At 42.2% G+C, this 16,826-nt stretch overlaps 1 protein-coding gene across 2 annotated transcripts in view; it reads right to left on the reverse strand.

The window, feature by feature from the left end:
• Nucleotides 1-16,826, reverse strand: part of LOC133356387 (contactin-3-like) — a 158,028-nt gene that overhangs the window by 31,139 nt on the left and 110,063 nt on the right. The window contains exons 12-14 of one of the 2 annotated variants that reach the window (XM_061573876.1): nucleotides 14,241-14,368; nucleotides 10,075-10,220; nucleotides 6,603-6,729 (exon numbers count right to left, since the gene is read on the reverse strand). In XM_061573876.1, the coding sequence (XP_061429860.1) occupies nucleotides 6,603-6,729; nucleotides 10,075-10,220; nucleotides 14,241-14,368 (401 nt within the window). Of the gene's footprint in view, nucleotides 1-6,602; nucleotides 6,730-10,044; nucleotides 10,221-14,240; nucleotides 14,369-16,826 lie in introns of both variants that reach the window. The other variant, XM_061573875.1, reaches the window with a different exon arrangement.

Here is a 16,826-nt window from a genome sequence, read left to right on the forward strand (position 1 = left end):
CGAGAAATGTGAGCGCCCAACTCCCGGCGGGTAAATTCTGCAAGTGGAATACAAGAGTTGACATCCCACGTCGTTTCGGCTGCTACCGCCACAACGACTCTGGGACCTGGCGATTCCACATTGGTGGCTACCCGCGGTTTGTCCGCAGGATTGCTTCGCGCGACGATGGCGTAGTAAGTGGAATTATTTATGTTATCACTCGCCCACTTTGTTTCTCGCTCGCTCGCTCGCTCGCTTGCTGCTGCTGCTGCACACTTATCGCGTGTGTCACGGCGCACACTCGCGTTCTACTGATCTGCATGACCCCCGCGGTATTAAGGAAGCTCACATCCATCTCGAGAACGGCGTTGTTATTGGAAAATGATGGTCGGCCGAACATTATTAAATTATTTACCAGCACGCCTCCCTGGTTAATATGCCCGTGCCCTACGTTTTTACGAGGTGGTTTGTATAGTTATTGGCGGAACTGCATAAAACGCAAAAGGTTATTACAGGCATGGCTCAGGAGGGAATGGCTTGATTTGGTTCGCTTAATTTTCCACGCAACAAGAAGCAGTTGCTGTTACTGCGGTGCAGAATTACTTCTTGCACACATTAGCTATGCGTGCTGAGGATCGATGTGATGTATGTGCAGTAATATGTTCGGTGCCTGATTTTTATTTTTTTCACGCTGGAAAGATATTTTTTTCTTTTCATATTTTAAGGAAAGACTTTCACAACCAAAAGTAAGACGAAGTGTACCATGCAGATAATGAACGCCTACATACGTGTGTGTGTGTGTGCATATAGAATAGCCCGGCTTTTCAGTTGGTTCGTACACCACACTAAGATGCCACCTATCAAGTTTGATTACCAGCCATGGCTCACATCAGTGGTGCGTAAACTATGAACCGGTTCTGTATGTACGTTAAAACTTTTTTCCCACCATACGTAGCCAACCGTGCTAATCTGAGGTGCGAGATCGGAAGTTCTGATCTCCATCTCCTATCACGTCCACTGTCCGGCATGGTGAAGTATGCTCGAGCAACCCCCATTGAGCAACCTTCGGCAATGGATTGACAAAAAGGACAGTAAACTATGTATTATATATGCGTGCACTGCAGTTAATTCGCAGAAGGTTCATTATAGCTGGCACATCGTGGCAGAGGGAGTGATTCATGGACCATTGAAGAACACCAGGGGGAAAGGTCAATGTTGCCCATGGGGCCATCGCTTCCTGAGTGATCAACAAGACTCGGGGTCCCTGACTCTCACCAACAGACAAAGGTCCCCCGTATAGCCTGAACACACCGTTGGGGCAAGTGCTGTTAGCGAGCAGCTTTAAAGGTCGGCACGGCGCACGAGGGGGATGGGTGGCCAGAACCACGCGCGGACGCCTTTGTCTCCAAAGTGGCGATGTTTACACATCGTACAAAGGTACTCATTTGAGGCTGAGTCGACCTAGGAGAGGCCCAGGAACGTTTCAGATAATATAATCGTCACTGGTGTTGGCCGCGAGGTGGGAAATCGGAGTCGGGCCGCCGGGTTGGTAGTGCAGCGCGCTTAACCACCACTTACACGACACACACAAACACCACAAACGCGCACGCGCGCACCCACACACAGAGGGCACGTTCTCAAAAAAAACCAGCAAACTTTTCATATGTACACGTGACTGGGAACAGTCGAGGACTTTAAGCTGTCACTGGATAAATATCTGGGGCGCTGCTAGACCGACCACCGGAGGAGATGGCACGTGACGAGTTGCCACGGCCATGTTGAGGGGTGTCAAGTGGGTGGTGTATGGTGACAGGTGCGAGTGTAATTGATTTTGGAGTTGAAATGAAGTCCTGGGAAGAGTGGCAACCCAGCAGTAGGCTCCGCGAGGTCCCTGCAGCACGGCTGAAGCCAAACGCTCGCTGCTAAATAAAAAGGTAACCTGCACGCTGTTTGCATGCGCGGATTAAACTTGTCATGTTACAGGTTTAGCTGTAAATTTCCTCTCGTTAATTATGCATAAGCGTCTGCTTTTGTTTGTGCAGGCAGCAGCACACACACGCACACGCTGGTTACAATTGACATTGATGCAGCGGGTTTAAATAAGCTCCGGAATGCGGTTAAACCCTTCTTGAAAGAGTGAATAAGTACAACCCGTAAAAACAAAGTTTTTCACTCTAAATCCTTTATATGCGTGGCGGCTAGAGTCCTCTCGTCCTCTGGCTTGAGATGGCTGCCACCTATGGGTCAGATGATTGTCTGCCAGCATTAAGCAATTGGTAATTAAATATTTTAAGAAATTTCCCTAAAAAGTGTAACATTTGGGAGAAAAAAAATTTACGAAAATTAATTGTCACGCACAACGAGTCTGTGTGGAAAATGTCAGCTCGACTGGATCACGGGAAGTGGGTTAAAAAACGACCAAAAGGTTTGCACGGTCGTAAGCAAGCAATCAAGCACGCAAGCACGCAAGCAAGCAAGCAAGCGAACTTAATAAAAATTAACCCGTAAAACAAAGTTTTTCACTCTAAATCCTTTATATGCGTGGCGGCTAGAGTCCTCTCGTCCTCTGGCTTGAGATGGCTGCCACCTATGGGTCAGATGATTGTCTGCCAGAATAAAGCAATTGGTAATTAAATATTTTAAAAAAAAATCCCAAAACTGTAAAATTTTGAAAAAAAAATTTCACGAAAATTAATTGTCACGCACAACGAGTCTGTGTGGAAAATGTCAGCTCGATTGGATCACGGGAAGTGGGTTAAAAAACGACCGAAAGATTTGCACGGTCGTAAGCAAGCAAGCACGCAAGCACACAAGCATGCGAACTTAATATAAAGGATTTAAAAAGGAAATTGTCTGCGGAGGACGGGTAACCCTCAGTCGATTGATAATTCACTGTGAAAAAAAAAATCAGCTTTTTGTTCCTGGGTAGCAAGTGTTATTTTCTAATTGCTTATGACTCAAAAGTACAAAAAATAGCTATTATTCCCCACAAACTTTGCTTTTGTGACCAGGGCAGTGATATTTTGAAATGTAACTATTTTCAATGAGTAAACGTGTAAATTGGTGTTATTCCTTCACGTAAAGTCCTGGTCACAAAAGCAAAGTTTGTAGGGAATAATATCAATTTTCTATACTTTTGAGGTATAAGCAATTAGAAAATAGCACATACTACCCAGCAACAAAACTATGTTAATGCGTGTAATGAGTGTGCCCCGTGCCTCGCCAAAATAGTAGTAGCAATAATCACAAAATGATATTAGATGGAGATGCTTTAAAAAATAAACTGCTGATTATAAAGGACCATGAACCAAGTATGCAAATAAGTGGGCCTCGATACCAAAATGGTGACACGGTTTTGGAAATGAGGCGTCAACAAAAGTTAGAGAGGTTAAATTTCGATGTAAAGCTTTCGTGACTGCAGGGATTCATCTTCTTGGTTCTTTCGGTAAAGTCACGTAGAAGGGAAATAATAAAATAATAAAAATAAAACATAATAAAATAATTCTCACGACGTTTCGGCCACAAAGCAAGCAGAGGTTGCCGGCACTGTGGTGTTTTCCCTTCACACGTCGCAGTCACCGTGTCCGCTCTGTCTGCCGCTCTGTCTGCCACGGATGTGCCCGAGTAAACACGAACAAATGTATTCATTCCAGTAAGATGCAGCCAGCTATGGCTGCAGAGTTTGGTAATACGTGTTGTTTACGTCGTTTATTGTAAAAATTAGGTCACATTTTCTATGACCACTGTTTCATTGCTTTTATGGCTTTATTTTTGTCATTTTCGATAAGTTTTTTGGTTTGGCCATGTTTGTTTGTTGTAGTGCAGAGTTAGACTGATGGCCTTAATCTAAGTTGTCTTGTGGTTGTTGTTGTTTGACTTGCATCCCACTGGGATTTTTGCACATTTTTGTGTACGGTGCCTTTTCTGCAATATTTTACTGTCTTTTCTTGGATTTTCTGTTTGCACTCAGTCACATATTCACTTTAAGATGTTTTTTGTTCATGTTTTTGTTTTTTGTTTGTTGCGGTTGCACCCGATTCAAGAGCCGAATGGCTCACAGGGCTATACCTAATAAATGAACTTAAACTTGAACCAATAAATGCACGGCGTGCCTTTATAATCTGTGTCTATTTAAACATGCCTCATACCACTCCCAGTTCAACATTTCCTAAAATAATAATATGAGTGCCTTTAATCAGTACATTTTATACCAACTGCTGCCGCTGAAAAAAAATATAACAGTTCATATATACAGTTTATTTTTACTGATGCTTGAGCATTATTATAATGATTCCTTGAGTAAATATGATACACAATTAACTTGCACTCAATAAAGCAATTTATTGCACTGTTCTCTGGATTTTGGAAAACATCATTATTAGTGCAGTGCTCGGAAATGCACACACATTCCGTGTGACAACGCGATGAAGGTCCTGTAATTGCGAACAAACTATTAGGGGACTCTGATATATATATTGAGTCTGATTTATATGCACAACCAGACCAAAGTATTTTTCATTTCAATGTTTTCAATTTCATATGGGAAAAAAATGCGTGTCTCATGCAGCGGTTCTCAACCCATGGGTACAGTGCAAACGCTTTTCAGGATGAGGATGAGAGGGGGGGGGGGGGGCACAGCTTGTGGCATGGATGCCGTGCAGGAGAATTACGTGAATGTGTGCGGGGAACGTCAGCGCCACGTTGCAGTGACGAAACGCACACTGAGACACAACGTGAAATATGTCTTGCTTTCACCATGTTGATGCGTAGGTGTGGGACATGGGGTCTCTCTTTTTTGCATTGTGTTTTTGTGAACGGGGGGTGAGGGGGATTAGTGGTTGATTGGGGGGGGGGGGCGTCATACCAAAGAGGTTGTGCATCAAATTGATGCGTAATTTGTATTCTTAGTCAAACGTGTAACCAAAAGTCAAAATTCAAGCCATGCAGTGGGTACAGTTACTTAGAATACAAAATATAGTATCAGATGTTAACTTGCTTTTCCATTATCAAGAGAAAATAAATCAGAAGGAAACAGTCTGAATGTTTCCAAAGGTGTTCTTTTCAAAGGTGTAACGTGCTTGGTCTTCAGAGACAGACTTTAACAAAATATATGGTAGATGTCAAAGATTTGGAGAAAAAAATAACTTCAGGTTGGAAGATGTACCGAGGCTCCCAGAAGGCCATGCGGGGAGGCTCCCACAAGGCCATGCGGGAAGGAGTGTGGCACAGTTTAGCATCAGATATAAATGAGTGTGGTCGTGTCGCTACAGTTCTTTGCGGTGAGTACAATGTCTTCAACAACAATCGGCGCTACGCCTCTCTAAATAAAATTAACGCTGAGCCGATTTCACATTCTGAGATGCAGCGGTGAATGGGACACCCACACCCCGAAACTTGCAAACGTCTCGGAACGGGAAAGGGTTATCATGCTTGTTCAGTCATCCCAGAGAAACGTGTTTCTAGCATAATAGCTGTTAAAATGTTATCTTGTGATGAAGCAATCAGCATAGTTGGTGGAGATGTAAACTCCCTACAAGGCATATACATATATTTGGTGAAACATTGAGCCTTCTTGTAAAATGAAACAAAAAGCCCAGTGTTGCTTATCCATGGTCTACAGCTTTAATGGCATCCCATTTTGAAAGCGTTTAGAGGGATAATCATCTTTATTAGATAATTTTGGACACCCTTCTAAATAATATATACTCCATCATAGAGGTGTTTGGGTTAGATCGCGTAAATATGTAAATGTGTCGTTAAAACCCGCCACCACCCAACACAGCAGATGCTGTACTAGTGACGAATTGCCACGTTCTGTTCACGTGACAACCCTTACTAGTTGGCTGTGTCGAGTGGTGGCGAGGTTTAATGACACGTTTATATATTTATGCAATCTAACCCAAAAACCTCTATTATGAATGAAATTGGTCGCGAAAGCCTATGAGTTAAACTATAGATATTCCATCCTCAGGTAATTATCCATGTGAAATATTTGATGAAAAAATAACCAAATCCACCGTGCAGATGCCACGCATCACGCAAATTGAAAAAAAGGGCGTTTGTGGAAACTGAAATATTACGAGTGAACCTGGTGTGTGCCGTACATTAGTACGGTTGGCTACGTACGGTGCGAAAGAATCCCAACATACGCAGATACATACCCTTAGGTTTTTCGGTAAAGTCACGTAGGTAAAAAATAAATAATAATTAATATAATTGAAAAAATAATAAAAATAAAATAATAAATCACGACGTTTCGGAGGCAACACAAGTCTCCGTCATCAGGTGGGACCGTCACAGCTAAATTTACTGTCTCAAGTGAGGCAAAATTCCAAGAGTCAAGCTCTTAAATACAACGTGGGGGGGTGGGCGGGCTACGTGACTTTACCGAAAAAACAAAGAGTATGAATCCTTGCAGTCACGAAAGCTTCAAATCTAGAATACGCAGATACGTACGTGTCCGCTCGTCACCCGTCGACGCGATATGTTTGCGTTGTGCGAGAACGGTCACATATTTTGTCGTTTTCATTTTTGCGAATAGGATTTGGACCAATCGCGCCCCTCCCCCCCATGTGCTTGTTTGGCACGAGCGAGCAAGGTTGGAATCGCGTTCGGGTCCTCACCTCGCACCATTAGCTCCGCTGTCGCCACGGCCTGGTCCACGACCGTTTGTGCCCAGCACGTGTAATTACCGCCGTGCCTCAGCTGGATCTTCTTTATCGTCAGGTCGCCGAAATTCTGCTTCTGCCACTGGATGTTTCCGTGAGAAAAAAAGACGGGTGCAAAGCATTTAAGAGCATGACGCACCGATTTGCAACATTCTCGCCCTGTGCCCTTTGCTGTCAAAATGTGATTCATTTCACATAAAAATCGAGTGTGCATTATAGGAATTTTAATGAAGTGGAATTTTTTTTTTTACATTAATACGTTGCTTAATCTGATGTTTCGTGGATTTTGTCATTTATAAAAAAAATAGTTTTTTTTCCCTCCTGTAATTATTTTAAAATACCTTCAAGTGAAAACAACTTTTCCAGCAAAATGTTAATCACAAGACTGAAGTCCATTTGAGAGAGCACTCACAATGTCGAGTGCTTCTCTTCCGGCCCCGTGAAATGACACCATGAGCATCGGCAAAAAGAAAGCCAAACTTTTGCCCAAGGCTGGAAGTCAAGGAATAATTTAGGACTGAACTCGGGCAGAAACGGCTTCAGCAGTGGCTCTTAAGGTGAAATAAAAGCCGCGCTATTCGCGCCCTTGTCTCTCGAAAGCACTTTTGATCCTTGTATCGGTTTTAGATGATTTTTTTTAAATGTATCCGGTGTAAATATATCAGTGTATTTGCAAGTGCCAAGTGAATTATTACATCGGGTCTTGTGGAGGTACTCATCCAGCAGTGGATTAATCATGGCTGCCGTTGATGACGACGGGACAATTCTGCGTGTGTTTATAGAAACTCTTATTTTTAGTAACTATATTCTTCAGGGATATAGTTACTGTGGTATATCAGATGAAGCACAACATATTTCAGAAATGCTGGCTTGCGTTCAAAAAGGGCCTCAGACTTGATAAACGTAATGCAAGTAGCTCTTGCGTTAAACTAGTCATCCAGTGGAGTGTTTTTCAGTCGAGCAAATTACATTTCCAATTTCCAAAAATGTGAATATTTCATATGCGCTCATAATTAAACACCGTACTTTTCCGAATATTCTAAGCTACGCTGTTTGATTTTTTTTGTAATGCCACTGATATTTACAGTCACCAGATGTCTTATGGGGCTTTTCAAAGATTCATGGTATTAAACAGCTAAAGGTTAATGTATTTTCCTTGCGATATGAAAGAAAGAATGGGTTGAAAGGAAAGCCTGTTATATATAAATGTAGCAGAGTTCTCCTGAATGATATTAGTAATGGGAGATGGTTTTTAAAGCTTACCCGAAAATATAAAAACTACTTTTTTGCGTGCATTTCGATATTTACATTTTATTTATTAGCACGTTTAACCTATACAGGAAATGAAACACTCCTGTAGAATTATACAGATATTGATGATTCTATTTAATGTGTATGTCAATTTTAAAGGGTTATATATATTTGATTTTCATTTCAAGCAACTTGAAAGCAAATGACTGAAATTGCTTTTAATGTATGTAAATAATTGTCTATGCTTTGAAGATTGCTTCCTGCTAGCTATGCATAATAATAATGACATGAACATCATTTGGGCATGAACTTCGCCCTCAGTACCTGGAGTCCTTAACTCGGATAAATTAATATTTTATGAGAAGCAAGATAACATGCAAGCAGTTTTATATCCCTATAATACAATGTTCAGGGTGGAGTGGTGGTGCCTTTGTTAGTGCACTACACTACGAGCCTGGTAATCTCAGTTCAATTGCAAAGCCACTGTCTAGCAGTGGTGATGAGTAATACATGAACAAGTTCTGGGATCCCGTATTCACCAATCCGGACAGCACCAGCATGGTGAAGTATGGTCAGACAACTCTCATTACTGACACAAAGTGGGAAGGCCTTATAGACTGTCAAAGGGCTCTCATTGCTATAATTATTATAATAAATATAATTTTCAACATCCCGCTCAATCGCTTACATGATCGGTACTGTATAGATCACACTTGGATTTCTATCACGAGACAGAGGCAGATGTTTGTTGCACGTGTCAGAGCATGGTGCTGACATTGTGAAGATTCCAAGTTCGAATCTGGCCAGCCACCCGTAACATTAAAGCGGATCCTCACGCGTAGCACACTGCTGCTCTCAACCGGGTCACCAACAACTGAATTAAAATACCACATTTTGATGTTTCGCTAAATTTGTCAAAAATATGCTTTGAGAAATCCCACAAACGTTGGTCGGGCTGCCGTGCGGCGAGCACACATCTACAGGAGGGTGCGTGTGGGTACGTGCAGTGCCTCTGGAGTGGGTGTGGAGTGACCTGTATGAGGTGTGGCTAGCCACTTCGCACTCATTACACACAAAGTGCTCGCCACAAGTGAATCACAATACCTTCGCTGATCTCGTCAAGGAGCATTAACCATCACGCGAACTCCGGACATATTCGCAGCAGCGGCTGTTGGCTAGCCGTCGAACAAAGGTAGTCACCACATCATACGCTCTCAGAGGCGCTTCTGCGCCGTCTGGAACGATCTTCCTTCCGATATTAGGTAGTCGCTGGAACTATGCACTGTTAAATCATTTAGATTGAAAACTCATTTCTTGAAAACTGCTTTTTCGTGTTTAGTTTGTTGTTCTTCCCCCACACTTCCGATTAGCACGGTTGGCTCCGTACAATACAAGATCCTTAGGAATCACAGTTTTCTCGGTCACAATTTACATCACTCTCTCAGTCACGAGACCAAGAATGTCGACACCAGTCCAGAGTTTGTTTCCTTAAACAATTCCTGCTGGATAATATTGGTCTAGAAAGCTAAGAGGCCAATGGATAATTTATATTTTTTATTTATATCTGGAGAAACAGCGCAGAGTTATGCTCATATGTATGAGATGTTTTTATCCCCTTCTAGAACAATTACATTATCCGCACAGTCCCAATCATTTATATAAATTATACATGCCTGGCCCTTCGAGAACATCATTAGATATTACATCAATCACTCACAATCATCTCTACATATTCGATATGTCTAACCCTTCCAAAACGCAATTAGAATTGATATCACTTTCTCAGTTACATTCATCCATGTGCATTACATGTGCAAGTGCTCAGTAGGGAGCAGTGGTGCAGCGGTTAGCGCGCTGCGCTACAAACTCGGCGACCCGAGTTCGATTCCCGCTCACGGCCAACACCAGTGACGATTATCTGAACCGGTCCTGGGCCTCTTCTCCAAAGTCGGCTCAGCCTCAAATTAGTACCTGCTGTGTAACTATCGCCACTGGGGAGACAAAGGCAGTCGGGCGTGGCGCGTGCCACCCACCCCCTCGTGTACCGTGCTGGCCTTAATCGGCGCTACTCGCAAACAGCCTGTTGAAGGCTATACGGGGGATCTTTATCTTGCGTGCGAGTGCTTAGCCGAGGCTGCTTGCTTACCACTTCGGAGCGGTGGTAGTGGTCACTCGCCTTGTCCAGCTCAATGGGCTGCCCGTTGAGTGACCAGAGGAACATGATGTCGAGCGAAGGGTCGTGAGCGGCTCTGCAGGGCATCACCGCGCTCTGTCCCACCGTCACCATTTTGGGGAGCGGCGGCACCGTGATTCGTGTAGACTCTGAAAAAGAGGATGGACAGCAGGTACTCTGTAGCTTTGTAATATTCACGAACGCGTGAATATAAATGCGTCGTTAAACCCCGCCACCACCACCCGACACGGCCAATTGGTAAGCATAATAGAGGTTTTTTTTTGGGGTTAGATCGCCAAGACCCAATGTTGGTCGCGAAAGCTTACGCGTTAAAGCAATTAGTAAGGTTTGTCATGCAAACAAAACATGACAATTTAGTTGCTACTTAGGAGAGTAAACCCACTAAGACGTTTTGCTGGTGATTTCAACCAGCGTCATCAGTTCGGGCGAATTGTCCGAATTCTGATGCCTATTGTGTATGCAGCATGACGCTGAAATACGTGACCCTCGTGCACTGCCCATCCTCCCCACCCGCCACCTCCCCCAATACTGTAACTGTCATTTTCTATAAATGTTCACACATCTGACCTTTACACGTCACTGCTTATAACCTCAGCCCCCCAGCAGGTAGGATATATGGCATTACGTTGCATGTCCAGCACGTAACAACTATACTAATAAACGCCTGTGCTTGTCCGTGAGCTCGTAATGGTCGAGTAGGTTAGCAGAAAAGGCCCGGGGCATTTAATTTTTATGACAAACATTTACATTGTTTTGTAAATTAATACAGGTAGGGGTGCTGCAAAGTTGTGAAGGTTCAACATATTGGATGTTGCGCTCCAGAAGTGGCCGATTCTAATGCTCAGGTTGACAAGACAAAAGAATGTGGGGACATATTATTGGTTCTTTCGGTAAAGTCACGTAGAAGGGAAAAAAAATAAAAAGAAATAAAATTAAAAAAATTTAATTATTGCTGTGGATTTCACACCTGATGATGATTGCTTGTGTTGCAGTCGTAACGTCGTGATAATTTTTATTGTTTTATATTTTATTATTATTTTATTATTTCCCTTCTACGTGACTTTACCGAAAGAACCAAGAATATGAATCTCTGCAGTCACGAAAGCTTTAAATCAAAATGTGGGGACATTTGAGATGGACCACGATTACGGTATTCTTGCTGTTGTTTCAATGCATCGGGTGTTCGAGGCTAGTTATCCTCAACTCGTTGTCATGGACAATTGTTCAGTTGTCTTTCGATAATTGTGCACGCGTGTTCTACAAGTTCTGCTTCATTGGATGGGGATCTACAAAATAAATTGGTTTTGAGAGAACAATCCTAAGATTGTGTTATTTTATTTAGGAATGCTTAGGGTTCATCTCCACAGAAATATATGGGCACAAATGTGACCTCAAGGATTGTAGGCATACTCACAGGCAGACTTCAGTATTATATATCATGCATTTGCTTGTTTTTGTAGGAGGATGGCTGTGGAATATTTTTATGTGACCTATTTGCCAGCCTTCCAGCACGGTGACGTTTTGTCGAACATCCCCCATGATCAATTCAGCGTGAGGAAGCCCTCATTATCGTAACGCGTTTTGACTTTGTTTGGGTGATCGTTTCTGTATTCAGTCGAGCACTGTAGGTACGACACGTCAAGAGTTAAATTGTCGATCTTGTTCTGCTACGATCAAAACAATATCATTAAATTCGGCTCATTAATCGGAAAACCGTCCACTACACGTAGCATTTGAATATTCATCACATTTGCTTGATGGCAATTTTAAAGATGTGCCAATATTTCCGCAGCAGCTGACAGTCAAAAACGAATCCCAGGAGCATCAATGGATTTTGCTTTCGACACGTGGAGCTTAATTAAAAATTGCCAGCTTACTCAGGGAACACGCTTTATTGGATACAATAGCAGTTTCCATTGCGATGAATACATGTCGTGTTTGCACGTGCCACGTTTCCCTTTGTGCACACTGAGACTTAGAGTGAGTTTTTTTTTATATTGACTGCCATTTAAGACCCTCTCTGCTCTTGAGTCGCTTGCGGCCGTGTTGAAGTACGTTGGCATCACGTGCAAACGGGAAGACTTCTTCACAAATCTGGCGAATCGCCTGATGGAGATGGTCGTATTCGTCGGCGAAACGTCGCTCTTAAATCGTAAACGTTGTGGGTGTACTCTCTAAATGGCACGTTTTAGTTACGTGCCAAATCTTGTTGATTGACTGTGTTTGGTGGTGGTGGGTTAAGGGATATATTTCTATGAATGCATGCAATCTAACCCCAAGCAATCGTTATTAATGAATAATATTGGTCGCGAAAGCCTACTTGTTAAGCCTAAGGTGCAGCCCCGCAACCGCTCGCTCACACCACCGCTGGCAGAAGGGCCTCCACCCGAGGGAGCTCTAAGCGAGACTCTCTACTAAGTGGGTGTTCGGTCTACTCCTCCAGGCTGGCCACATGACTTCGAAGTGGTGGAAGTACTCACACTTTACCCCACATTAATGCAGTTGGTTATATTGTTTAACATGTAGGCTTTCGCGACAAATATTATTCATAATCAACGTTTTTGGGTTTAGATCGCGTTATTTATAAATGTGTCGTAACCCTCCACCACCCGACACGGACAATCAGTAAAAAAGTGTCACGTTGACAAAAGACAAATAGTTCACTGCTTTAGCCCACCGGTGTGTTGAAGTGTGAAACCACAAGCATTTAGAATTTGAGTACGACGTTTCGCAGGTAATTGCATCCAGCATCATCGGGCAATTCGCCATTCGTTTCACGCTTCAACACACCGGTGGGCTAAAGCAGTGAACTATTTGTTTTTTGTCAACGTGACACTTTTTTACTGATTGGCCAGTGTCGGGTGGTGGAGGGTTACGACACATTTATAAATAACGCGATCTAAACCCAAAAACGTTGATTATGAGTTGGTTATATTGTTGATTCATATTTTATTTCCTCGTTTGAATATTTCATTTGCCTTTGGCAATCTAAGCCGCTCGCTGCATCATAAGTCAATAAATGCCACAACTGCTTCAGTTGTATTGGAAGTAATTTGCAACCACAAAATAAACCGCATTGTTGTAACCGTTAACATGTTTTTACTCTGCTACAAAGAAGCACTACCGCTCAAATTACGAGAAAATTGTGACGTTACTTGATCTCTGGTACTACAATTGAGGTTTCAAAGGGGGGAAATACACATTGAATGTGAAACTGTGAATGTTACTTCTACACTGAAATAAACGGTCGCCTTTTGTTGTGGCAGCACAATTGGACAGATGATTGAGATTCTTCTACTCCTACTGCACCACCACAGGCATTTTTCAACATAGGGCACACGTGCAGGTGAGTGGGTAGGCGGGTGTGCAAATGAGTGGGCGAGTGAATGAATGGGTGAGTGATTGAGTGGGTCTTCTCCTCGTATCCTGCCCCCACAGTCATAGGTTTTCCCAGTAGCAGACACATGATAATGGTCTGCTCTGTAGCCCTGGCAAGGTCCTCGATGATGCGTGGCTCAGGTCAAAAGCAGTCGTTCCGTGGTCAGTGGCAGGTGCGTGGGTCGTTATAGCAGCCCCACTTCCGAATGTTGACTTTTGAGCTTGCCGACTGCAATTCAAAGATTTTTTAAACATCTCCAGGTGTTCGGTAACATCCAAGTGCATTCCGATGGCTGACTGCTGTGACGATGACACTGGTCAACAAAAAAAAAACATTTTTTTCTGGCCTGGACTTTTGCAGCTGTTTTAGACTAATTTCAGAGGTGCTGATTCCAAATCTGATATCAGATTTGCTCTATCACATCTCATTTTTATGCTATCGGCATACCCCATTTTCATTGATTTTACCCGAAATTAACTCTGTCACTTATGATTGCAAGTTGTTACGAGTTAGTGACTGCTTTAGTGTTAAAATATGTAGCTGTATTTTTAGGATAGTGCGTTTATAACATCATTTTATGTGGATATCCACATTTATTTAATATTTTTCTTCTGCAGTTTTTATTGAAAATGCAATATTTGATATCTCAAAAACCTGATGTGATAGACAAAAACTGATGCCAGATTTGGAATCGGCACCCCAAAATTACATTACAACCGTTGAAATACCTTACGCCAGAAAAAGTGTGTTGACCAGTGTAATCAAATACCTTTCAGATCCAGGTAGCCGGTGCTGCTGGCTTTTCCAAGTTGGTTTTCAGCTGTGCACGTGTATCCACCTTCATCACCCTCCAGGACTCTCTCGATCCAGAGGCTTCCATTGTCCAGGATGCTTATCCTAGCAGAGAACACGTTCCTTCGGTTGGACGTTCGCAAACGATATTTTCAATTCGAGCACTTTTTACCATTCGATATTAGAACCTGGTCATGTAATTACTTAAGTCAGCACCACCCGTACCCCCCTCACCCACCGCATGAACGTCAAGCAATCGTCACAATTCGGATTCGCGATTCGATTGCATATCAATGTGTTATCTGTCCCATTTTTTATAGATTAATTTGTCTTCTTGGTTCTTTCGGTAAAGTCACGTAGAAGGGAAGTAATAAAATAATAAAAATAAAACATAATAAATAAAATAATTCTCACGACGTTTCGGCTACAACGCAAGCAGCCGTCTTCAGGTGAAGAATGATAATTATTTTATTTTATTATGTTTTATTTTTATTATTTTATTACTTCCCTTCTACGTGACTTTACTGAAAGAACCAAGAAGATGAATCCCTGCAGTCACGAAAGCTTTAAATCGAGATTCATTTGTATTGTCCGATTTTTCTTTTTTCTTTTTGAAATGCCTGAAATGTTAAATTAGTGCATTGTACACCACTTGATGAAAACTTTTTATCTGGATATTATTTTCTGAAATGGTACATAATAGATTCTCACACGCATGATCGATGCATGTAGCGTGGGTGGAGCAATCAAACTCAACGAAGAGACGTATATTTAAATGTCTACTTGTCATGTTATCTGCGGCAGTTAGCAGAACAGCATTGATAGCCGCTGATAGCAACGTGGCGTGTAGCAAAGGGGGGCACAGTGGCGAAATGTTAACTCATTTGCCTGGTATACAGGAGGTCGTGGGTTCGATCCCAGCCCTGACGCCTGTATATTTGGAGTCTGCATGTTTCTCTCCCCGTGGTCGTGTGGACTTTTCTCTGGGTCCTCCCCTTTTTCCCTCCACATTTAGAATCAACATGCCCTTATATAATTGGGCTGCTACACATTTCCATTTCATGAGCCACTTAGTTAAGCTATCATTTGTAGCCAGGTCGCTTCTCAAACAGAGCTATATATCTCAGTGAGCTCCACCTGGTAAAATATCAAATAGTTAAATAGTTAAAGATTCAAGTAAACAAAAAATCGCACGATCTTCGACCCGTGCAAGCTGCTGGGTTCAGGAGATCAACTCCACATCACTAACAAATTAACCCGTAAAAACAAAGTTTTTCACTCTAAATCCTTTATATGCGTGGCGGCTAGAGTCCTCTCGTCCTCTGGCTTGAGATGGCTGCCACCTATGGGTCAGATGATTGTCTGCCACCATTAAGCAATTGGTAATTAGATATTTAATTTTCTTTCCCTAAACAGTGTAAAAATTTGCAAAATTTTTTTCACGAAAATTAATTTTCACGCACAACGAGTCTGTGTGGAAAATGTCAGCTCGATTGGGTCACGGGAAGTGGGTTAAAAAACGACCGAAAGATTTGCACGGTCGTAAGCAAGCAAGCAAGCACGCAAGCACGCAAGCACGCAAGCAAACTTAATATAAAGGAATTAAAAATTGGACACGATCTCAATGATACTCAGATTGTAAGGGAATCATTGCATCCGATTATGGCCAATCATTGTCTATTCATAATTGACATTGATAGATTTTGAGCCGGGGGTAACGGTGACGACCCAAGAAAATGCATGCAGTGGCTGAAAATATTATTTGATCGTGTAAAACAAATGTTTGCATTTTATTATAATGTATTTTGAACGAGTAAATCGAAATGGTATTTAGTACAAAACAGTCAATGTAGAATAGCAAATATTGCTTAACCTGTCATGTCATTCAGAACATTACAACTCTGGCATTTTTTACACCAACAAATAACTGCAAAACATTAAGATGCACCCGCTCATGACTCAATGATTCCTCACAATGATACAATAAAAAAATCCATAGTTTTTTTATCTCATGTTTACTGTCTCAGTAGTTATGTAGCCTTGATTCTTTCTCATTTTCATTTAAAAAATGTGCACATATCATAAAAACGACGCGTAATTGGTTCTCCCCCACTTGATACCGTTAACGTACAATCCTATGAATTGATTCTGGTTAATGATTCGATGCAAGCTCACTGCTGAGCAAGCATCGTGGTCTCCCTGAAGAGGGCTCTCTACGGTTCGTTCCAGTTGGAGGCCCTTCTGCCAGCAGTGTCGAGCAAGCAATTGCAGGGCTGCGCCTTAACATCTGCGCCGTATTGGCATTGACCTCAAGACAGCTGCAACGTGAAACAAAAGGAAAAACTAAAATGGAATTGATCAAATATCACCAATGCAGGACCCTCCTGAAGAAACAGATCTTAGACTCAGTGGCAATTAAATGAATGTGAAGTAATTTCATTGAGAGATGAAAGAAAAATATTTGCATTATTATTGGCAGTCAAAAGAGAATTAATTCTACTTTTTGTATTGGTAATTTGCGTTGAGGCTCAAGGGAACTAGCAGGAATGTGTTCAAGTCTTTA

Source organism: Lethenteron reissneri, chromosome 54 (genome assembly GCF_015708825.2).
Source record: "Lethenteron reissneri isolate LAM-NWPU_2019-01 chromosome 54, ASM1570882v1, whole genome shotgun sequence".
In the NCBI taxonomy this organism is placed as follows: domain Eukaryota; kingdom Metazoa; phylum Chordata; class Hyperoartia; order Petromyzontiformes; family Petromyzontidae; genus Lethenteron; species Lethenteron reissneri.